Source organism: Platalea leucorodia, assembly GCF_965183815.1.
Source record: "Platalea leucorodia genome assembly, chromosome: Z".
Taxonomy (NCBI): domain Eukaryota; kingdom Metazoa; phylum Chordata; class Aves; order Pelecaniformes; family Threskiornithidae; genus Platalea; species Platalea leucorodia.
In genome coordinates, this window is record NC_138858.1 from 84502341 (window position 1) to 84527919 (window position 25579).

General features: G+C 40.5%; 1 protein-coding gene across 1 annotated transcript; it reads right to left on the reverse strand.

The window, feature by feature from the left end:
- Positions 1 to 744: 744 nt before the first annotated feature.
- Positions 745 to 18649, reverse strand: CETN3 (centrin 3). Its single transcript, XM_082337154.1, has 5 exons — positions 18524 to 18649; positions 15576 to 15711; positions 13720 to 13834; positions 10905 to 11096; positions 745 to 6448 (listed from the first exon to the last, which is right to left on the reverse strand). The coding sequence occupies exons 1-5, from the start codon at positions 18538 to 18540 to the stop codon at positions 6405 to 6407; spliced, it is 504 nt and encodes a 167-aa protein (XP_082193280.1). The 5' UTR covers positions 18541 to 18649; the 3' UTR covers positions 745 to 6404.
- Positions 18650 to 25579: the final 6930 nt, after the last annotated feature.

Below are 25579 nucleotides of genomic sequence, written 5' to 3' on the forward strand. Positions count from 1 at the left end.
GAATTAGATGCTGTTAGCACTGTGACTTTTTTCATAAATGCAGCAGCCTTTATAAACAGGTATAATTAGTTCACTTACATAGCTCCAGACATCATTACCTGTTTTATTAGCTGAATAAGTCTCAGGTAGGATAGTGGGAGTTATGTTTTGCTCTTTTAAAAGTACCAGGGAATTACCTAACTTCCAATGGGGACTGAAGAACTGACTTGTTTAATGCATCCTTCAAAGTGCAAAATCTTGAGCAGGATTTGGTGAAGGGTCTGGAGCACAAGCCTTATGAGAGGCTGAGGGAGCTGGGGTTGTTTAGCCTGGAGAAAAGGAGGCTGAGGGGAGACCTTATTGCTCCCTACAACTACCTGAAAGGAGGCTGTAGCGAGGTGGGGGTTGGTCTCTTCTCCTTAGTAACAAGGGATAGGACGAGAGGAAACAGCCTCAAGCTGCGCCAGGGGAAGTTTAGGCTGGATATTAGGAAAAACTTCTTCACCAAAAGGGTGGTCAGGCACTGGAACAGGCTGCCCACGTTGAGTGCCCATCCCTGGAGGTATTTAAAAGAAGGGTAGAAGTGGTGCTCGAGGGCATGGTTTAGTGGTGGACTTGGCAATGATAGGTTAACAGTTGGACTTGATGATCTTAAGGGTCTTTTCCAACCTTAACGATTCTACAATTCTATGATTATTCCTCAGCAATGAGGAACTCGGGGGCGGGGGGGGGGGGGGGTCACAAACCATATTCTTTAAGCCTTCAGATATTTTTGCCTTTTTTTAATGCCTTTTTAAAGGTCTGTTTCATGACCTGTATTACCAGCATTTTTTTACTCATTTGATTTTACTTGGCTTGTTTACCTGTGACTGTTTTTTATATATATACAGCAATCACAAATATCATACAGATATTTTACTACTTTCCTTTTTGTGTTCCTTGGTACAGCACATTACTGCGTAGTTTTGACCTGTATTAGCGCAGCTCTACCTTTCACTAAACAAGAGAGCACTAGGTGGTTGGGTTTTTTTCCCCCTCATCACGACTGGATTAAAATAGATCTATTTATTATATGAGCTTGCACAGCTTATTTTTCAATGGGTAGCTGTTTTCTAAGACATTTCTTTCTTATCCTACATTTCCATTTACAGTTGGAACAGTTGCCTTGTTGTAACCTGCCTCCAGGAGAGGGCTGGGAAGGGCTCCTTCCAACACCTGGGAAAGCCTTTCAAGCAAGAACTTGGATTACTGCAAGTTTCTGCCCACACAAATTGTCCAAATTCTATTTACACCAATAAAGCAGGCTTTACTGTGAGTCAAACTTCAAGGTCACTTCCTCACCAAAAAAAAAAAAAAAAAAAACCAAAACCAAAAAAAACCCCAAACAAAACACCCAAAACCAAAAAGGCCCTTTTAGAAGTTCATTTTATGAAATTATAATTAAAATAATGCATTCATAATTAAGCTCTGCAATAAAAAAAAGTTTATCCAGATGTTATAACAAGCATTTCTGCAAAACATTCTAGGCAATCTTATTTATAAAGTATTGTCTAGCTAACTAGCTCTAAATGGATCTCTCTTAGTAAAGCAGCCCTTTCCTGCTAAGCCCATTCTTTATTCCTTTAAGAGGATCATTTTAAAGGAATTATTCCTTTAAATTTATTTATTTATTCCTTTGGAATTATTTTAAGTATTCCTTTGTAAGTGAAGTAGTTTTCAAAATAGTAAAAGCTAAAAAGTGGCGAATACAAGCTCCACTGGCTAAACATTCATACATCATTTCAAAAAGACCTACACATGGAAAGTTCCCACTTATATATTCTGAGACCTATCACTTCTGACTGCTGGTAATTGCCAACATGTTCAGTATGCTTAGCAACAGTTTTACAGTAGATGAACCATTTGCACTACGATAAAAGTAAGCTACTCGCAGATTCTCTACATGTTTATGATGTTTCTACTGATTTTCTGGTAATGTGTGTGACATCTTAGTGGGACTGAATGGATTTGTCCACATTTTCCCCCGGTGTACCTTAGGGAAGGTAGAAGCACTCAAAACACTGACCTCTTTTTCCGCTCTGTAGAATCATTTTTCTTTTGTTACTCAAGGATGAAAACATTCTCAGCATCCCTACGGACTTACTTCAGTGGCAATTATCCCTCTGCAAGAGCACTACAGAAAACGACTTCTGCAAAAGTTTGGCTAGTGCGAGCCACTATCTTCTACAAACTCTTGACCTAATGGAAAAGTCAAACAAAAATGCAGCTGTCGCATCACATGTGGTTTTGTGTGCAGCAAGGCAAGTTGCAGTCACAGCCGTTATCTGCTGAATAGTAGAACCCAGTTTGACAAAAACAAGTAAAGGGTTGCTTATGCGAGCAGTGCATCTATCAGATGCGAGTCAACAAAAAACTCCAACTATGTGAGCTGTTATGAGCAACTACAAGCAACCTACGGGGCAACTGGATTTAATGCAACTGTTCTTATCCTCTGTTCTTGTGTCATTTGTGATAAAAACCTCTGCCAACAGAGTTTAGTAAGCTGTGACATTCCAGAACTCCACACAGCCTGAAAAACTTGTAGAAGTTGAAGGAATTCTCCACACTCAGCTTCATGCCGTAACCACCACACATAACCTCCTACAACGCCAGTCTCAAGTTAAGCATCTTCCTGAGCTGCAGCCACAGTTCAAGAAGTGAAGATGCAGCTGGGTTTCTTCCCAGTGCCTCTCTGCTCATCCCTCCCTTCGTAAACTACCTCTTTGGCCTCTGCTCCATTGCCAGCCAAGTTGGCGTGGTTTTCCTTTTCCTCTTCACTGAGCTCCAAGGGCACGGTTAAGCAAGGCTTTGCTGCTTGTGGTGAAAACGGCCACATCACCAGGGCACTACGGAGGCGTTTCTGAACTTGGGCAGAGCCTCCACATGATGAGACATATGTAACCTTAACATTGGCATTTTCTGACTTTTGATGACTTAACTGTGCCATGGAAACTTTTCCATGAGTAAACACAAACCAAAAGTGTTTTACGTGGCAAACTTAGTATTGAAAAGACTGTTCTAAAATAAATCAGCAGAGTAACACTGGGTATACACTGCACTCCGACATAGTATTTTTATTCACTTGGAGGTTCTCAATTTCCTCAAAGTCGCATGGGATTAACTGGGGAAATGATGGACTAGTTGGCACAGTTAAATTGTTGTTACTGTAAGCTCTTAAAGAGAGGCTCCACTGGACTTCAGTCCAATGGATTATGACATTCCCTTAGCTGCCATTTTTGGACTTCTACCAGACATCACTTTGCTCCACAACAGAGGCGACAGAGAAGCATTTGTCCCAGGTACTCCAGGTGAGACCCTGCTGCTTTAGCATTAACCCACCTTTGCAAGTCTAGAAATAAGGCACACACTCACAGCACAGCTTTGTAATATGTTATGATGACTGTTGAACCTTGATACTGTTCTACAACAGACAAGATTTAAATGTGCCACCAAATGACTCTCTTCCTCCTCCGATATCAAAGAATGAAAAGACAAAAACTGGGCATCTGTATACTATGACGCACCAAGCTAACTACCAAAAACTCCCAGGATAGGTGTGAGCCCCACAAAACACAGAGTTGAATGTATGTGTCAATGCTGGAGCCAAGCAGACAGTTGCAAGTTCAGAGCTTGGATCTTACCAAGTTGTGGACTCCAACCTATCACAATTACTGTCAGTCGGTGAATATCAGGAAAAGACAACAGAAATTGCAACACCCCCAGTACACAAAAACAGCAAAAAGCTCACCATTCAGCAGCACAAAACAAGTATGGTTTTGGAATGTAAAAATCTCCCAAAAAATTAAATGCAGAGAAAAAGAAAAGCCAAATATTGAGACAATATCACTAAATACTATGCTGATTGTTTCTTTTTCTTTTCTTCTGTGCCACTCCCACAGTTTGAGCAACTTACAAGACCTCTCCAGTTCACTGGCTTGTGCTTATGGAGTGTTGCACTATTGTTATTTAGCCCATAACAAGTGCTGCCACATCTGCAAGAATAAAGTACGGTTTTTAAAGTACATTGCAAAAGCTAGAAATAAGGCCTCAATCCAGAAGAGACAAGTGCATCTTGCTGGAAGAGCTACAAACAAAAAGCAACACCTATCAAGACATAATTGCCATCTACAGAGGAACACAACGGTAACATCCCCGTAAAAGCCAGTCACTCAACAGCCATGGCAGAGTATTAGCAAAGTGGCACATTCAGAATAAGGGTACAATTCTTGGGGAAAATGTTTTTTTTTGATGACTGCTAAGGGATCTTTTAAGTTCTCTATCACTTTCACTGTCTGCAGAAAATAAAAATGTCCCTGAAATAGTTTACATAAGAACTTAAAAGCAAAGCCATAATCTACTGAAGTGGACAATACCCTGTCCTAGAAAATACTTAAGAGCAGTTCATAGCCTCAGTCCCAAACACAGAATCTTTTCCCCTAAATATTCACCTCCCAAACAAATCCGCTAAGATTGGAAAATACTGGTTAAGAGCTGGATTGGTTTTTGTGGTGGGGTTTTTTTGGTTTTTTTTTTAGTGGTAGGTTTTTTTAAAATAAGTTTTACATTTTATGTGGCTTTTTTGTTATTTTAAAGGATTTTACTTGTCTTGTTTTGCTGTATTTATTCCCAAGCAAGACTCCCTCTTGCATGGCAGAATCCTTCAACTCTTATTTTTCTCCTTTCCCAACTATTATACTGAAATTAATATAAAAGAAATAAAGTATTTCCATACTACATATAGAAAAATTTTTCCCCATAAACACCTATCTTCATCCTGCAAATATTTCATGCTGTTTACTTTTTGAGCAAGAACTTGCTTATAAAATCCACCTCTGATATAGCACAGAGGAGTTTTACTCAAACTTTAAGACGTAGACATTAACTAAGCATTAAGACAACTGCAAATTCCTGGCAAATACCAATCACTCCCACAAATTTCATATTAGTTTTATCCCTACCATTTTTCCCCATTATATTTTCATAATTAATTTTGGGGGGGGGGAAATCTCAACAGGAGGAGCATCCTTTCCTAGCAAAGGCTGCTCAAAAGACATCTCTCTGAATGAGGGTGATCCAGAACAGAAATCCCAGCTGATGGCCACATACCCCACCGGGGTTCTACATGAGGTGTCTGTTCATAATATTACTTCATCAGTTATATGGAGCCACTGCTAGTCATTTTGAATTGCTGTAACCTCCTGTATGAATGGACTGGTATTGATGGCTTAATAGAGCGCGACACAGTATTCACAAATAAGAACATCACAATACACACTCAAAAAATAACAGGAAGAATCTATTAACTCTGATGACCTTAACTTCTGTCTTCAGTAAATTCCAAGCTCTGACTGTTTGTGCAGGGCAAACCTATTCATGATCCCAGGATTACTGACAGTTAAAAAGCAGCTGCTTTTCTGACAATAAAGATGAACAGAGGATTAACCAAGATTTAGTTATGTTCTTTGACATATATGGACAGTGAAATTTAAAAAGAAGAAGCTACAATTGATATGCAGGAAATCTGGAAGAGCAACCCACAAGAACTCTCCTGGAAGACACCTGGCAAACTAGAAATACATCCAGTCTCTTCAACTACTTTAAAAGTTCATTCCCTGTGATGCTTTTCTTCTAACTAGATATAGCAGAAAGAGCATCTACTCATCATAAACAGTTGTCATTGTCTCCACAGAGCTGTAGATACTGAAGAGAGAGCTGCTGGCTGACATCTGGATGATTTAAGCACATTTTTGACACAGTTTATCATCATGCATAGTCACCTGCCCTTTGCTATCACACAGGGGTAATAGAGAGTTAATAAACTGCATCTTTGAGGATGCAAATGGTTGCTCATTTAATGTTACCATTCATCTAGAACTGTGGAAATACAAGCCTATAAATGAAAAAAAAATTCTTTTCCCTGAAGGATTTTACATTATCATCCAGTTCAGATTAAACTACAAAAATAAGACTTTCAAGTAGCAATAGTAAAGAATATTTTATTAAAATGGAAGTTTGTCAAACCTTATGTATCAAAACTAAGGCCACAGCTAATGCTAACACAAAGTCAACCTCAAAAGGTTCTTATAATATGATACAATTTAGAAATCTTATACAAAGCTATTTTACAAATGAATACTCAAACATTCTGAAATGCAGCATTACTTACTTGTTCTAAAATGATATATCAATTATTCTAGTGATAATATTTAATGATACTAAGTACTGAACTATCAGTGCATATAACCTGTCTTTATTTTGGTCCTGTGAGGAAAGTAATTTTCTGCATCACTCCAGCTACAGAAATGAATGGAAGTACAAAACATGGTAATGGAAGCTGCCAATGATTCCTCCCTTTTGTGCTGAGTTCATTTCTTTTTCTTCTAATGCTAAATATCTCCAGTCATAATAGCAATGAACTCTTCTTGATTGACTGTAGAAAAAGAGAAAATCGTTAGAAAAACAGCAAACATCCATAAACCATAAAAGAAAATAATGCATATCTGTATTATACTTTTTACTTAAAATTTACCAGTTAGTATTCGTTGTGTCTGATCCATTACTAATCAGGTTTTAGAAGCTTGGATTTTTTGCTTCTAGAACAGAGATTTTGCACTTTTTTTTTTTCATGTAAAAGGAAAAGTCAGAATGCAAGCTTAATTATGTGGAATACTTAAGCCAGAATCTAGCTTACATGTAACAAGGTATTATTTCTAATTATGAAAGTAAAAATAATCTAAAAAGTAAAAACAAGATAGAAAAAAATACCAAGAAAAGTATGTAAAAAAATGGCTATGCAAACCCACAATACTTCATTACTATGATTTGTTAAGATTTATAAAAAGTTAAAAATGGTATATAAATTTTATTAAATAAGTGCCATTCAAGCAACAATACTGCAGCTTCAATTATGATCAAATTCAGTTTTATTCTTAAAATCATGATTCACACATTTATGTCCAAATACCATGCTATTCCTCTCTCACAAACCTGTAACACTTGCTAAATACAAAATGAATTTTAAGACCATTTACTAATGATTCCATAAATTAGCTAGAATTAAAATGGATTTTTGACAAGCTTTTCCCCATCTGAACTTCCTTCGTTCTTCAGTTATAATTAACAGAAATTTTACACAAATGTACTTGAAGAAATTAAGTCATAATAATAAATTAATTAGCAGTCATTAATTATTTTGCTGCACTTATACCTGAGCTATTGACCTTACTCATATGTTAAAACAGAGCCACTGTAAAAGAGTTAACCAATGAACATGTTCACTCTGCAACTAATTACTGTAGTGGGGAATGATTAGAACAAGTCAGTGGTATGGAAAAGACCAGACACATATGAAGAATTCTCCCTGACAATTATCTGTCCCAGCAAATGTGCCCAAGCTATTCCTAAACAAAGCACTGCAAAGTAAGAGCTAAATTTAGAGCCAGAAGAAAATTAAACAAATTATGTTAAAGAATAAAAAAATAAACCTAAATCTGCCCTGTTGCCACACATGTAAAAAATATGAAACAAGTAGATTTAGTCTAGCTGAGGCCCCTATACTCTGAAATATCAGTCTGTCATATAGCTACATCATGTTCTACTACACGTAAGTACTATGTTGTCTGTATGACTTTAAAAAGCTTTATCAGAGTAACAGCACAATAACAGCACAAATACAAACATCCTCCCCCAAATATTCTCTGGTTTAAAACATCTTTGTTAAACAATGCTGCAAAGTGGAAATACAGTATTATTATGACAAATTTTGTAACAGTCAAACAAACTGCAAAGTGAAGTTACAATTCCCAGTAACCCAGATAATCCCAGTTAATCCTCCTCAGATTTAGGATCTGTTCACAAGTTAAGCACAATGAAATCAGAAGCAATCAGTCTTTCCTAGCATCAGACTTCCCTCAATTCCATGACATAAATCACCATAGAAGAACAAACTACTGTCACAGCTAATATGAATAGAATGTTGATTTAGACTCTGCAGAGTTAAAGGAGCATATTATTTCAGTGGAGTCTTTTTTTTCCTAATTCTGTGACAAAATCTGAGACCTAAGACTGGACGTGTTTCCTACAGATTCATCCATACAAGACGACAAAAACTGCAAGAACTGACAGCATGGAGTTTCTAAAAATAGTCATACTCCACAACAGAAGTCATTCCTAAGAGCAGGAATACAGAAACAAGACTATTTACATTTTTAAGGGAGACAGAAATATGTCAAAAATACTTTCTTCTACAGAAACTTATGCACAGTGTACCAGTACAGCTCAGTGGTTTTGCTGGAAACACAAGGGTTCAAGTAGCCTGGGTATCCCACAACAGACCTTATTTCACTATGAGCAAAACAATCTCTCAAATGTAAGCAGTGTGTTAAACCACAAGTGGTATTATTCCTGTGTTTGAAGTATCAATTAAAAATGCTACCAACTAATGGTTTCAGATTTTTTTTTTTTTTGGCAGGAAAATGAGAATTAGATGACAGCACATGACCCACATGTTTGAAGCTAAATGGAACAATGATTAACAGGATTAATTACTTTTTCAGAATGAATCTTAAAAAGCTAGAAACAGCATCAGTTTTCTTTAAAAAACAGAAAACACACAGAACCTGAAAGATAAACAGCACCATATACAAACATTATGCTGTCAATCTTTCATATTCAATCTTGTGCCTGACTGCTCTAACAAAGAGAATCAATGGATGAATGCCTAAGAGGAAACTGAGCCACCCACTCTTAGCTAATCAATTTGAATTAAAATATGTAGCACTGACCCAGAATAATTATCACTCAGTAACCTTCCTGAAAGGAGCTAATGGTCTACATTTAATTTGTAGTGACCAAATAGCCACATGACAAACAGCCATCCTTGATCCATGATTCTGACACCTCAGCTGGCAGCTTCAGGAGAGCAACACAGAACAAAACATGCTTGCAGATGACTTCTACTCTCACTCACCTCTACAGCTACACCTTCAAAAAAAAAAAAAGTAAAATTAATCTTAAAAAAAAAAAAAAAGTAAAAAGCTACCAATGCAATGTCCTTACAACTCTTCATTTTAAGAGCAAAACAAGCTCAAAATTGAAGTATCTACCTAGACTAGCAATCAATCTAATGGAGTGAGAAAACAAGCATCATTCCTTGTTTGCTATACAGCTACTGAAAAGGAAGTAAATAGGTACCCTGTTGTCTACCAGAAATCACAGCTGCCATCCTGTGTGTCACTGCACGCAGATAAGTGCCTGAAAACAGGATTTGCAGCTTACACTATCCTGACCTACTTCAAATATCCTATCGGAAACACTGAGAAAACAAAATCTATTTCTCAGGATGCAGCTCCAAGAAAATCTGATCAAGCAGTGAGACAGCTCAGGGATCTAAGTAGCAAGGAAAACAACACAAAAACCTAAATGAAGTTTTCTCCTGGCTTAGCTCCCTTAAACATCTCACCTCTGGGATGAGATACTGCCAATGCAAGAAATGGGTGGTAAGACACAGCTGGGAGTGTGGAGGAACAACAGAATTACGCAGTATGGATTTATTAAGGAACCATGGTGTCAGACCATAGGAAGATGTCAGAAAACAACAGCTCCAAAAAGAAATCACACACTTTTCTCAGCACTTACTTCAGTAATAACAGTGTCAACATTAACACTCTTCTGGCAGTTGAATCACTGACCTTTCACTATGTTTGTCTCATGGCTCTGTATTTACACCACTACAATGAACAAAAGGTTCGCATTTCCACACCGCTGACCATGTTTGAAATGACCTGCTCTTCTTCTTGGAAGAAAAGGGGTTGTTTCAGTACTTGAGTAATTGTATTCCCCAGCGTGGAATAACATCTATCTCAAACAGCATAGATGCGAGGAGTGTCTGTCACAAGGCTGACAACAGCACAATTTTTTTTTTTCACTAGCAGTGAGAGTTTTGAGTCCCATAGATGCAGTGGCTCACAAGCAGAAATACTATTGTAACTGAAAAAGCTGATGAACTGCTAGTGAAATCTCAGACATGAGTCACCATCCTGAAAGAAAAACTCAGAAGTAGGTTTTGATGACTGTTAAAAATGCAGTGTTTATGTACACAGTCTCAAGTGAGTGGTCCCTGAAATTCAGATATTAAGGCTTCTGGTGTAAACGTAAGGGTGTTTTCAAGTTAATGAAAAAAAACTAAGTTTCACTGCTCATGAAGATTTAATAAGCATAATATCAAACTGGATTTGTTAATTCATTCTTTATCTAGCTAATAAATCCCTTTTGCAGTCCACTCTGTACAGACCTTGTGAACTGCCCAGAGCCATTTTTTACACTACGTTCTTCAGCACTCAAGTTCAGAAGTACGTTAAAGACCCATCCAAGCTGATCCTGCATAGACTTATTAGGGTAAGGGTACACCCAGCATGACCTATTAGCTTAATACTCCATATGTGACTAACATGCTGAAATCACAACAGTGACACATCACCACTTAAATATTGACTAGGTGATCAGAAGAGTTTCTCTTAGCACTTTAATCCTTTTACTGATTTATAAGGAAATAAAAATGTAATGTAGGTACATGGAATCTCCCATGTACCAGTTCAATTACTTCCACCTTCACCTACACTTTCACTAATCTTTTAACAGACATTGGTTAAGTAAGAGTTAGTGGTAAATCAATTTGAGAAATCAACTTGTTTTATAGACTCCAAGATGTGTTTCCAGGACTAGTAGCTGTCAAAAAAACCAATTTCCATTTTTTGTAAGCTGAATTAAGTTTGAGCTGAAAGTTATTTAGAAGGAAACCAAAGAGGACATTTTCACAACAAAGCCACATTTAAAAAGGGAAGAAAATTAAGAACAGACTATATGGGGTTTTGTTTGTTAACACATACTTTCTCCATCTCCATCCTTATCAAATTCTTCAATCATAGCCCGTAGTTCTTCATCTGACATATTTTCACCCAATTCTCTAGCAACCCGGCGCAGGTTTCTCAGACTTATTTTACCAGAGTCGTCATCATCAAACAATTTGAATGCCTTGAGTATTTCTTCTTGTGGGTCTCTGTCCAATATCCAGTCTGTCACTGTGAGAAGGATACTGAAGTTAGACTAAAAAATTCTGAAGGGTAAACTCAGAATGACCTCATCTGACTGAGGCAATATGAAGAACATATACTTCCGATTTCACCCGTTCTTTCATTTTTATATATTACAATTCAACATGCATATTTGTTTGGCTGTTATCTGACCTCTCTTTCTCCTCTCTCTTTTCCGAAGCTGAGTTTCTCTTTGGGACATACCTGTTGCAGTGGAAAGCTACACGGCGATTTAGACACAGACATGCTTTCAACACACTTTTCAATAGGAATTAAAAGTATATACATGCCTCCTCTGTTCCAAACTTACCTTTCAGAAAAAAACATCAGTTCTGACAGATGAAGACATGTGACTATTTTTATGTTTTGATCAGGACAGAATTTTGACTTGGAGAGAACAATGAAACACTAAGTAATGAAAAACATTCACATGGAACCTTTTTAGATACAAACCCACTCTAACAAAAAACCAAAAAAAACCTAAGCCCAGAGGTTATGAAAAGGACACTGCTATGAACTGCAAGATGTTAATTCTGAAAGGATTCGTCAATCTTTATTATTCCTTTCATCACAATCATTTGTCAGTTTCTGTTACAGAGAAGACAAACTTGCCACATAAAATATTTCTCTAGTAATTATTTCAGACATTTCTGGAACCAACCATAAATATCTTCACATCTTTGTACCTGCTAGTCTTGTATTACAGGGCTTGCTATTTATGACTTTCATCAAGCCATTAAAAACACATCAACCCTATTTGTGCATAGAGAACCACTTAGCATCTGCTATTGTCTGCAGATGGAATGCCTGCTCTGGCTTAGTGAACTTGACAGGAAAAAATTAGAGTCAAGCTCATATAAGCTCACTACAGCAATGAAGTTTATATGCCTACATAAATCCCTCAGTTTTATACTAAATTTAAATATTTAAAACAACTACACTGCATGTCAGTATTACATAATTTTAAAAATTCTACCTTTCGTGGCAAAAAGACAATTGCAATGTCAGCTGAAGAACAATAAAACACTAGGTCTCTAAATACTATAGGTAACATGATTGTACAGAACAAGACAAAATGTAATTGTAGCTTTGTACATTTCAGATGGACCATTGCTACATTTAAAAACCATAAATAACATCAAATTATGAAAACTGATGGCTTAAGAATTGCTTAGCTATATTCAGCAGCTCCTCACAATTAAAGCTTCTATAATTTATTTTCTCTAACTCCCTGATCTTTCTGCTAGAAGTGGTACCATATTTAATTCTGTGTCAAGGTCATATTGCATCATAGCAGCACTCGTAACCAATTCAAGTTTTGGGACAGGTTCGATCACCTTCCAAATATATACTGTGCTTTCTACAAGAATTCTCCTAGCTTCTCACAGCACTTACTGACTGCCTATATTGATAGTCAGGACAGAACCAGGAAACAATGAACAACGACAGGACTGAACATCAGGAATTAGAAGAGAATTATAGTGTAATTACAATATATTCCATTATATACTATTATAGCATAATGATGTAATTGTAATATTAGTATTACTATTAAATCAATACTCTCACTTTTTTTTTTTTTTTTAATTAAATCAGGACTGATCATGTATATTTCCCCACAGACTTTATTTTTGGTTCTTTTCTGACTCATATTTGCTCTAACCTGGAATACAACTACAAAAATATTATCTGTTATTAACAACACATTTTGTCCAATCCTAACCTGTTATATCATTAAAATTTGCCACTTTTCAATGAATAACTGTTTTGCCACATGAAGTAGATTGTTATTCATAGCCAAGAGCAAATACACATGTACTACACTGGGTTTTTTGCAGAAAATTTACAGAAATCTAATACCTTGAACACATGGACTGGAATCATGAAATAGAGATACAAAGCCATACAGGGAGAAATCCCACACTGCTAATTTTTTTGGTAAACAGAAATTGTATGCAGAAGTATAAATTATGTGTAACAACTAGAAAGTCTTCAAAGAAACTTAAACTCTAAGCTTTAAAGATTCTGCAGATCACTACACACTCAAAGTATGTCAAACTGCGCAATACACAATCTTCAGATGAAAGAAACAACCTAATGAAATTCCACTGGTTTTATCAGCAGCTGAAAATCCTTGAAGCACAATATTTAACATCTGTTTCAATTTCTCTTATCTTTGTTATATATGAAGTCTGTATTCAGTTTACAGTTTGTCTGCGTATACACTCCTTCCCATGAAATTCAATGCCAAATACTTTTTCCACAGCAGGAGGGAGAATCTTACAAAATCCATGAGCAACACAAGAATATCCACATTTTAAGTTAGCACTTATTCCTTTGTGTAAGTTTGAAAAAGATTAGGACTGTGTATACTCTATTTCCTTTTATGCTGTGGCTATCATTTACCTCTACATATCAAAATGAGTACTCAGAATACAAAGACTTATCTTCCTCCACTATTAACTTTTATTGAGAAAAATATGAAATGAAATCTCCCACTTCTATTTCATAATAGTACTATATAACTGAAAAAGCACACAAAGTATTGCTTCCAAATTGTAGTCACTACTATAAGCTAAATTTCTCTAAAGGTACACAATCAAACACATACCAACTTCATTAAAATCTTCAAAGGTGATCTTGCCTGTCGCTTCTCGATCATAATCTTTAAGTATTTTCAGTACATCAGCTTTTTTCACATCAAAACCCAAGGCTCTCATTGCCACCTTTTGGAATAAAAATGGAAGTGCAACCACATATGAAGATTAAAATACGGATTTAACAAGTATCTTTTTCTTTTCAGTAATTACCTTCTTGCCCAAGAGAGAAGGTGCGTATCAGTGGTTTAGCAACAATAACAAATAAAACTAATAAAAGTAAAAAAGCTTTGGATATAAAAATCACCTAAAACTACTGTTAGCAAATAGAACATCAAGTTACAGTGAAAAAAATAGCCTTTGCATTTTTAGGGATCTTACAGATTGGACCAAATGCTTCTTAGGACAAGTAGATTTATTTTCTTCACTTCCGAAACCATTTCAAGTACTGATCGTTTTTCAAAGACAAAATTGAAAATCATTCTTCAAATTATTCTTCTTCAGTATTCATACTAAGTGTGTCTATGTACACAGGTTTACAAGTCCTCTTAAAAGTGAGTTTAGTGCTTTTCCAGTGAAAAACATAAACCAACCTATTTTTTATTTTTCGACTAGGTTAGGAGTACACGTTTAGTTTCCCATTTCAACTGGGATAGCAGTTTCTCAGCACACACTACCTTGACACCCTCCAAACTGATGAACATACACTAAACCAGAAGTGGAAAGCCACAATCCTATTGGATGTAGGCATTCAAAAATCTATGATACATGCTGATTTTGTAGAGAAGGAGATAGTTGTTTTCTTTATGTATTTCTGTTCTTCTATGTTATTATCTTCAGGACCATGATATTTAATTAGACAGCTAAGGAACAGCTTTGTGAGTAATCATAACAGTCCGGAATTCAAAGTATACCATAACTGGATTAACAGTCCCAGAACAGTCCCCAGTACTATCCCACTCACTGTGGCTTGCAGCAAAGCTAAAATACCTGAACTCTGTAATAAAGAGAACAGAATTGCTATACCTAAGACATTTCTGTAGCAGCAATAAAAATAAGACTTCCCCCATCAGCACCCTGCCGCAGGTTACTTGGTAGGGCCATAAAGTGGAGCCAGCAGGCAGGATTAGGTACTCCTTCCCAATAGAATCTCACCCAATATGTGACAGAAACACTAACCTCTCCAAAGCCACTTTTTGTTCCTGATGCAGTATAATTAGAATAAAAATTAATGAAAGATTTAAAGAGACTTTAATAAACTTCATGTACTACTTCTAGAGACTTCCAGCCAGGAGGACTCACTAGGAAGGACTGACATCCTAACCTCCATTTGCTGACAGCTATCAACAGGAGAAGCCTTCATTGGGAAGGGAAACAACTGAGCTTCTCACAAGCAGAGCATATAGCATACCTCATTCTTACAATCTATAGGCTCGCTGTTGAAAAATGCAAGTGGGTAAGCTCTGGCTTGTAGTCAACAGTTTTACAAATTTGATTTACATCTTTTACCCAAGCATCTGAAACCTGTGGATTTTCACAACACCAAGCTTTAGATTATGTAGTGCCTTTAAAAAGAACGAAACAGCTTTTAAAGAGCTTTTCCCACTTAGTCATCTGTCCAAGCTAAACCCTGGGGAGCATTCAGACCAGTGTTCTGCAGGATGCTACAGCAATTCTGTTACAGTGTCAAGTATATAGTATGGGAAGAAAAGCTCATTCTTACACCAATGCAGTACTTCCCTGCCCTCGCCCCCCCCAATATCCTGAACATGGATCATTTTTTAAAGACACAGTCAACATCTTAAAAACTCAGTAAGAAACAGATATATACTAGCTGCCACAAAATTGCTTAAATGAAAAAAACTTTTACCTTTAATTCATGATAATTTATTGCTTTATCTTTGTCTGTATCAAACAACTCAAAGGCATCTTTAATTTCTTGCTTCTGTTCCTCAGTCAGTTCTCTTCTTTTCTTCTTTTTAGTTTTGTCTACTGTAAGCTCATTCCTATATAAGAAAAAAGAAATTAAGTATAATTGATTTCTACTGGGAAGATAACACTGTAGATAACATTTTCCACCAATAAGAAACTCACCATAACTGCACAGATCACTACCTTCCCAAGAGACTGAGTATCTTTTCCCAGCTTAAAATAGCACTTGAAATAGACAATTCTTTTGTGAAAGCTGAATGATACCTCCACTCCCCCACAAAAAATAAAATCAGCACAGGTGTTTTGGTTAATAAATAACAACAACAAAAAAGAGGGTAGCAAACCTACCTAAAAAAAAGAATACTTAAGGTTACAAACTAGATCAGCAGTTGAAATGATACAACTCGTGAGAACACTTTATTTCTGAACTGCAGCTTAGAAGAAAGAATTTTGAGAGACAGACAGCTTGCTGGAGGCTTAACTAGGCCAGACAACTGGGTTGTCTGGCTACTTAAGTGAGTGTTAGGTGCCACAAATCAGCTTTGTTGCCAGTAACAGTTCTTAGATAAATGGCATTTATGGATTTTTCTTAAATCCTTTAAATCACACATACACAGTGTTCTAAAGATTTTTTGCTCTGTTTTTGGTATATACAAAAAGAGACAAGCCCCCCAAATCAGCAAATCTTGCTCAAAGACAGCCCTCTTTTCCTTAGCTAGTCTAGAAATAAGATTAAATTTTCAGATAACAGACAGAAAACACATGATTCATATACTGGGAACAACAGTTGAAAAAAACTGAAGAGTATGGCACTGATTAAAGATACCTTGGACCAAGCTAGTAAAGTGCAAATTTTGCTGTAACTGTGCTTTATTCACATGAATGAGATTGACTGCTGTATCCAGAGAAATTGCTTGGAAGATGTTCATTTCAGAGCAAGAGCTCTTAAAAAAGGAAAAAAATAGTACATTTGAGGTAACAGGTGACATCAAGTAAGGCTGTTACAGTACTCAAGGTACACTCTTGGAAGAAGTGGGCATGCATGAAGCTCAGCAGCACGCTGCGAGGAGCATGCCTAACTGCAGTGGTAAATCCCCTCCATTCTGTTATCATGAAGGCAAATCAGACATACTGTGTCCAGTTGTGGACACCTCAGTATGAGAAGAGATGTAGAGAAAATGGCTAAGGTCTAAGGCAGACTACTGTGTCTGATGCCTGCAGCACATGGTGCATGAGAAGCTGAGGAGCTGGGTTTGTTTAGACCAGGGTGAGTAGGGCAGAGGGACTAGGTGGGGCACGGCTAAGGAGATGGGATCCAAGTGCTGCTCTTCACTATCTAGAGGGTTATTACACAGAAGACAGAGACAGGTTTCCCACAGAGGAGCACAGCAAAAGGACAAGAGACGACAACTGCAAAATGCAAGAGGAGAAACTACAGCAGGATCTAAGGAGAAACATTTTCCCAGTGCGAGAATTTATGTGCTGGAACAGTTGTGCTGGAAGACTGACGAGTCTCAGAAATTTTTGGAAGCCAACTACAAAAGGTGCTCAGCAACCTCCTTCACTTTTGAGTTGGACCTGCTCCAAGCTGAAAGCTGGACTAGATGGCTTAAGTCCTTTCTAACCGAAATTATTGTGTAATTTAGGTTATGCTCTCAGGAAAAGGCTTATTACACTCATTTGTTTATTTGCATCAGAGACAAAATGCGTGCTGTGTCACCTACTGTAAAATGCATAAAAATTACTGATGAGTAAACAGAAAACTGCTTTTCAAGGATATTTATTTTCCAAATCTCCTGAAATGAGCAGCTTTATCTTCTCCTTTGTTAAGGATTTGCTAATTTTAATCAAAACCAAAGATTAAACACACAGCTGGGATTTAGCTTTCAACAACCACTGAAGCTACACCAGTAAAAATTCCAAATATAGACAAGCGCAAGCTGCACAAGCTAGACCTGCCTCAGACCACAATATCCTCAAAGGGTGAGAAATCCTTAGCAGACTAATTGAGACAGCATGATTTCACACAGGCTTTGGATTACTACAGCTTTTGGAAGAACTAAAATATCTCTGAGCTGGCTACGTAATTAGGACCGGGAGAGTAGCTGAGATCCAGAGAGCCCACATTTTGTGAGCTGTGATGATGAAATCCATTTAGAAGTCTGAAAGCAGATTACTGTGGAACTCGTCTGGAAGAAGGATCTAGCTACTCAAATGTTTATTTAATGCTTAGCATAAAAGAATTCTTTTAAAAGATGAAGCAGTACTTAAATGCAAGTAGTTCAGTGCCACTTCTGCTACAACCACTTTTACTATACGAAGCACGAAGTTCTCAAAACTTGAAAATTAAGGATCACATATGCCATATATGCATATTAAGTACGCTCGAAGACAAGGATTTGTCAGGTATACAATTTATAAGCCAGGCCCCTTTATAAAACAGTTACTGAATCTGAATTAAAAAAAAAACAAAACCAACAGTCGAACTTAAGGCCTATTAAAAGGCTTTTTGAAGGTGTATTACTTCAGACAATCCAGAAGCGAACCTCGCAGGGCAAGCCCCGACAGGCCCTACCCTCCCCCGGCGAACAGACGGCTGTCGGGCCTGACCCGCCCCGGCCACCCACGACCCCCCCCGCAGCGATCAGACATATGCGGCTGACCTCCACCGGCACGCCGCAGGGCAGCTCCCAGGCCCCGCCGCGGCCCCTCCCCTCACCCCGCTTTCCGCCAAGATCTCCCCCGGGCGATACCGCGGCCCCCTGCGGGGAGAGCCAGGCCCTGCGGGCCCCGGAGGCCGACACCCACTCCCTGGCAGAGCCGCCCCCCACCCGCACTCCGGGGACCTAAGAGGGGCGAGGGGGGAACCGCCCGGCTCATACCGACCTCAAGGCCAAGCTCATGCTGCCGCCGCCCCCGAGCCAGGCCGCGGCGGGCCGGGCCGCACCGGACCAGGCCGCCTGCCCCTCCGTACGGACCCGCCGCGCTCCCTTCCCCTTGGAAACGCGGCACGACGCCGGCACCCGCCAACCCGCACCCTCCTCGTCACGCTACCGCCACTTGATTGGGCGCTGGCGGAAATCTTCCCGCCTCCGAGCGCGGAGCGCTCGCTTATTGGCTGAGCGGCGGCCACTCAAGCGGGAGGGGTTTTCGGTGTGGCATGCCGTTGCCCGGAAACACTGCGCAGGCGCGGGCAGGGGCGAGGGGCGGTGGCCGAGGCGGGCGGGGGCTGGCGGGGGTTGCTCCGGCCGCGTTCGCTCGCTAGCACGGCTGGCCGGCTGCCGGGTCGCCTCGGAGGGCGTGTGCCGCCTCTGCTTGCCCCTCCCTAGCCTGCGTGTGCTAGGGTTGTGGCAGGAGAGCTCCCCGCGTCCCCGCGCCCTGCCCACTCTCTCCGCTGCTGTGTGGGACGGCGCCATCTTGAGCGTGGGAATACGGCGGGTGGTGGAGGAGCTGTGTGAGGCGGTGCTCCCGCCGACCGGCGTCGGGGAGCGGGCGCTGCGTGTGCGGCGGCAGCTGTCGGCACGGCTGGCTGTTGGGAGTGCCCTGGGGAAGAAGCTTCTTGTTGTCAACTCAGATTGATAGTCGATACGGACCTTCAGGATGAGGTCTGGGAGCTCCGCATCAGAGCTCCGAAATGTAAGGGGAGATGTGATTCATAACCATGTTCTTTCAATATGTATATACACACAGACATAATATTCAGAGTATATGGGAACTTTTTTTATCAAGCCTTTGTGATGGTGTACACTTTGCCTTCCTAAAAATTTTGGAGGGAAGCAATCTTATTACGTGAAGACTGAAAACCTTAATATATAGTTCTAGTTCTCATTGTCATTAATGCTTTCGTGCTTTGCAAACCAGTGAACTATATCATTCCATGTTCTGTGGGTTGGGGAGATGCTTGCTGGTAAGAAAACACCGACTTGGAAAGAGTGCTGCCTTGGCACTCTGGTCTGTGACACGATAGGTGTTCTTTGTGCCTTGCCATTTGGGATGCCCTAAGCAGGCAGGGCTGTTGTGTAACTAGTGTTGAAACAGCATAGTCCAGTGTTACTGGATGGACCATACAGATGTTATAATTTTTTCTAATACTGTGCTAAGCAGTCTGGCTAAATTCACTGAAAAGACTCAGGCAGTGAAAAATGCCTTCAGGCATTTAAGTCCGGCTCCCTTCAGGACTGACAGCACGTCTTGAAGGTGTTTTACATCTGCAGACACCTAGTTTTCCAGTAATAAACCTGGACCCTGAGTTGACCCTGAGTACGCACTGTTGGATCTGAAGAGCTGGAATCGGTAGGCGTGCTCAAGACATGCTTTTCCTGAACAAAGTCAAGCAGAAATGAGGCTTGTTTGGCTGTCTGTTCGTATTATCTCTGGTCCACAGATCACGAAGGCAGAGACACTGTAAGAAGTTTGTAATGGACCTTTGTTAACAGATGGTAGCTTTGTAACTAAAAGCATAAATTACTGGCAGGTTTGACCTCAACCTGTTCTGTAGTGAGATTTTTGATTAGAGGTTTTTCATTTCAGTCTTTATCCATCCTGTTTGGATATGTCTGCAATTCGATGAATTCATCTGAGCAATTGTATGTCTCCTTTCAAATCTGTTTTTTTCCCCAGTTTGAAGCAGGGATTTTAGTATAGGTCTTGAATCTGGATCTCGGAACTCTCTGCCAGTAGCTCTGCAGTCAGTCCATGCTGCCTCCTCCATTGAGGCAGTAAGTACTGTATACTAAACAAACAAGCAAATATACCCACAAATTAATGTTTTTGAGCTTCATACAACATATTTACATGGCCAGAGAGAAAAGGAGAGCATTAAGTGAGTGGTGAGAACGCTCGCCTGGGGTGTGGAAGAGGTAGGGTCAGGGTCCTCAGTGTACCAGCAGGCCCGAATTGCCCTGTCACCTGAGACCCCCACCTGCACCCCCTCTGCATGTTGGTCCTGGAGCTCAGCCCACAGGTCCTTGATCCTTGCCTGAGCTGCGTTGGTGACAGAGCTGCCCGCGTGCTGTGTGCTGCTGTTGCTAGCTTATTGACTTTGTGGCTTGGCCTTGGACTTGAGTCATCACCTTGCAGTTGTCTGGGAATCACTGGGCTGCTGACAGGTCCAGTTGCCATCAGCATCCCCGCAGTCCATGGGGAGGTTGCTCTCCCTGCCTGTGTTGCGGTTCCTCTCAGCTTTCAGGTTGTCCTCCCTCATGGAGCACCCCTGTCCTTGCTACTCCCAGGCACGTAGACTCAAATACCTGATACTGAATGACCCTCTGGATATACTTTTGGGAACTGGAGATCCATGTTCAGCTCTCTATTTCTAAACTTAGCAGATGAGCTAGAAAATTGCCTTTTTACCTCCAAGGCGAAGGAGCTTGCCATGACTTTAATGAGAAGAGACACATGGCTGACTAAGGACTTTTCTCTAGCCTGTAGTTATCTAACACACAGAGCAGCTCTCCTCTTGCGTGTTTCCTACGGTCTGCAGGTAGTAGAGGTAGGTCTCCTCACTCTTCTGCTGGTGCACCATGGTGTTTCCAGAAGGGAGCACACAGCCAGGTCTGCTGTAACCACTTCCCGTGCCTAACCTGGTTAGGTGACCAGTGAAGGTGGGCTTGAAAAAAGAAGGGCAATTAAGAGCTACAAAATCCACAGGAATAAATACACCTATGTGTGCTCTGCCTCTAAATTTGATTATTCCCAGCCAGTCTCATTTGCAAGTGTAGGAAGTGAGAGTGTCTTACCATTTACAATGCTCGGTGTTTGTAGTGATGTCGTTATTCTTTGCACTAAACTGTAAGATCTTTGGGGCGGAAGATCTCCAAGCAGACAGATTCCTAGTGCAACTGGTGCTGTTCTTAATGGGATGCTGTGGCAAAAGCTCTGCTCCAGAAACCAAAATGCCACTGTTTGTAAAGTTAGTAAAGCTGGCAGCAGTGCTTGTATTGCACATGAAATGGAAATGCCAGGAATTCAAAACTGAAAAGACAGGCTCAAACTATAATAGCTAAAAAGAAATACTTGATTTTGGGTATGGTAGTTGTGACTTGCAAATCCTTTGTCCTGGTTTCAGCTGGGATAGAGTTAATTTTCTTCCTAGTAGCTGGTGTAGTGCTGTGTTTTGGATTTAGCCTGAGAATAATGTGATAACACACTGATGTTTTAGTTGTTGGTAAGTAGTGCTTGCACTGGTCAAGGACTTTTTCAGCTTCCCCTGCTCTGCCAGGTGCACAAGAAGCTGGGAGGGCGCACAGCCAAGACAGCTGACCCAGACTGGCCAAAGGGCTATGCCATACCATATGATATCATGCTTAGTATATGAACTGGGGGGAGTTGGCCAGGGGGCAGCGATCGTGGCTCTGGCACTGGCTGGGTGTCGGTCAGTGGGTGGTGAGTGCTTGCATCACTTGTTTTTCCTGGGTTTTGTTTCTTTCTCTCTTTCCCTCTCTCTCTCGTTGTTTTCATTACATTATTATGATTATGGTTATGATTATTATTAATAATTGTTATATTATTCCAATTATTTTATTTATTATTAAACTGTTCTTATCTCAACCCACAAGTTTTCTTACTTTTGCTCTTCGGATTCTCTCCCCCATCCCACCAGGGGGAAAGGGTGAGTAAGTGGTTGTGTGGTGCTTGGTTGCTGACTGGGGCTAAACCACCACAGTCCTTTTTGGCACCCAACGTGAGGCACGAAGTGTTTGAGGTAATAACAGATTAACCAGAGCTTGTTAAGGAATTATATCTGTTAACAGTTGCAGGTCACAATATTGATTCATCCGTTCTCGATATTAGTTTATCTGATCTGCACGATACTTTTTTTTTTTTTTTTTTAACATGCTGTGCATGTTAAAGATTGGTGTTAGTCTTTGCAGTTTTCTGTGGTCTGCAGTGATTAGTGATGTTTTGCCTGGGAGATTTGTTATTAAAACACTGGCCTTGAGCTTTATCTGGTATTTAAGCTTTGTACTGAAGCCATTACTGTACTTTGGGTACCACCTTGTGGAGACAATTAGCAATCGTTCTTCTTCCTCTGAGAGTTTTTTTTATGGAGGAAATACAGAATGGCACCTTTGCTACCTTCTATGATGTTTTCTTCTTCATTACAATAACTTTTCAGTATCTTGAACATCCTTGGATAGTTAAGATACTTCTACTGGTATTTCTTGGGAATATTGTTTTGGTTTTGTCTAAGGTTAATAAGCAATTTAAGAATATCATCCGGAGATCTGCCCTAAGGCTGGATAGTTAGGAGTGGCAGGGTGTGTGGGATAGTCTGGGCAAGTACCTAGGACAGTGGGCACCTCCAGTGTTTTGGAACTTCACCCCTGAACAAGTACAGAATCCTGAAAAATTAGTAGAATATTTGGAAAAAGTATGCTGTCATCCTGGCAATTCTAGGGAGACACAGATCACTGCAACGTGCTGGGGCCTGGCCCATGCCTACCGAGCCCTATTCAACACTATTCAGTACACTCAAGGGGAAGAGAAGGTCTCTGGATCTGATGACAAAATGACAGACACTGTGGCTACTCCAACCCCAGTGACAGACACTGCGGCTACTCCAACCCTGGCAACAGGCCCTGCAGCTGAACCAGGGAACTAACCCGTGCTGGTATCAGTCACCCCTATACACAAGAGAAATCTTGTAAATGAAAGTCATCTCATTTAGAAAGGGATGATGAAAAAGCACGGCCATCACGAGGAGAGGAGGAGGAGGAACTCTTAAACGAGATGGAAACCACCCAATCCCTATACTTGAGTGAGCTGTGAGATACGTGAAAAGATTTTACTTGTTGTCCAGGCAAGCACATTTGTCACCTGGCTGCTCCAGTGCTGGGATAACGGGGCCAGTAGTCTGGAATTGGAGGGTAGGGAAGCCAAGCAGCTGGGATCCCTTTCTAGGGAAGGGGACCCTGACAAAGCGATGGGAAAAGGGGCAAAAGCCCTCAGCCTCTGGAGGCGACTCCTGTCAGGTATGAAGGAAAGATATCCCTTCAAGGAAGATGTTATATATTGCCCAGGAAAATGGACCACCATGGAGAGAGATATCCAGTACCTGAGGGAATTTGCCATCCTGCAGGTGATTTATGATGACCTGGACAACGTGCAGTTATGCAGAGATCCAGATGAAGTCAGGTGCACATGACCCATGTGGCAAATGTTGGTACAGAGTGCACCAGTGTTATATGCCAACTCGTTGGCAGTAATGACCTGGAAAGATGAAGAGGCACCAGCAGTGGATGAAGCAGCTAGCAGACTCTGGGAATACAAAGAAAGTCTCTCTTCCTCCCTTGTCTCGGCTGTGGAGAAACTGTCCCAGGAGTTCCAGCAACTCAAAGAGGATATGTCTTACTCTCAACCTGTACGGACCAGTATCTCAGCCATTAAGAGTCAGCATCCCTCTGCTCAAGAGAGAGGATATAGAGGGTGCACACCATGGGCCACCCTGTGGTTTTACCTGTGTGACCACAGAGAGGGCATGAGGAAGTGGAATGCAAAATCTGCCTTAACCCTAGTGGCATGGGTACATGAGTTTCAAGGAAAAACAATCACAAAAGGGGGTTCTTCCAGGAAAATTGCTGCTCCAGTATCCAGTGGGCCATTCCCCAGACAGAGTAGAAGGGCTGATCTTACTCCTGATGCTAATGAAGGAACTTCTGACTCACATTTACAAGAAGTGAGTAACAAATACTATGACCACACCTAGAGGGGCCCTGCCTCCAGCCAGGTGGAGGAAAGGGACAACCAGGTTTACTGAACTGTGTGGATTTGATGGCCTGGCATATCAGACCCACAGGAGTATGAGGCTCTAGTGGACACCAGTGCACAGTGTACCTTAATGCTGTCAAGCTATACAGGGGCAGAACCCATCTGTATTTCTGGAGGGACAGAGGGATCTCAACAGCTAACTGAATTGGAGGCTGAAGTGAGCCTAACTGGGAATGAGTAGCAAAAAAACCCCATTGTGACTGGCCCAGAGGCCCTGTGCATCCTTGGCATAGACTGCCTCAGGAGAGGGTATTTCAAGGAGCCAAAAGGGTACTGGTGGGCTTTTGGTATAGCTGCCTTGGAGACGGAGGGAATTAAACAGCTGTCTACCCTGCCTGGTCTCACGGAGGACCCCTCTGTTGTGAGGCTGCTGAGCATCAAAGAACAACGGGTGCTAATTGCTACTGCAACAGTGGACTGGTGGCAATATCACACTTTTAATCATAGAATCGTCAAGGTTGGAAAAGACCCTTAAGATCATCAAGTCCAACCGTTAACCTAACACTGCCAAGTCCATCTATACCATGTCCTCGAGCACCGTATCTATCCGTTCTTTAAATACCTCCAGGGATGGAGACTCAACCACTTCCCTGGGCAGCCTGTTCCAATGCTTGACCACCCTTTCAGTGAAGAAATTTTTCCTAATGTCTAACCTAAACCTCCCCTTGTGCAGCTTGAGGCCATTTCCTCTCGTCCTATCACTCGTTACTAGGGAGAAGAGACCGACCCCCACCTTGCTACAACCTCCTTTCAGGCAGTTGTAGAGAGCAATAAGGTCTCCCCTCAGCCTCCTCTTCTCCAGACTAAACAACCCCAGCTCCCTCAGCCGCTCCTCATAAGACTTGTGCTCCAGACCCTTCACCAGCTTCGTTGCCCTTCTCTGGACATGCTCCAGCACCTCGATGTCCTTCTTGTAGTGAGGGGCCCAAAACTGAACACAGTACTCGATGTGCAGCCTCGAGTAAATTGTAAAATTTACTCATTGGTAAATGTTTCCATTCATTGGTAAATGTTGCCAATGCAATCTCTTGCTCAGAAGCATAAAAAACACTGCTAGCACCTTCTAAAGTTCTTACACTCTACTAAGAATGTAGAAGTACTTCTCTTAAAAAAAAAAAAAAAACTAGAAATTATGACTGGACTGCATAGGATTATAAGATTTTTTTATTATTA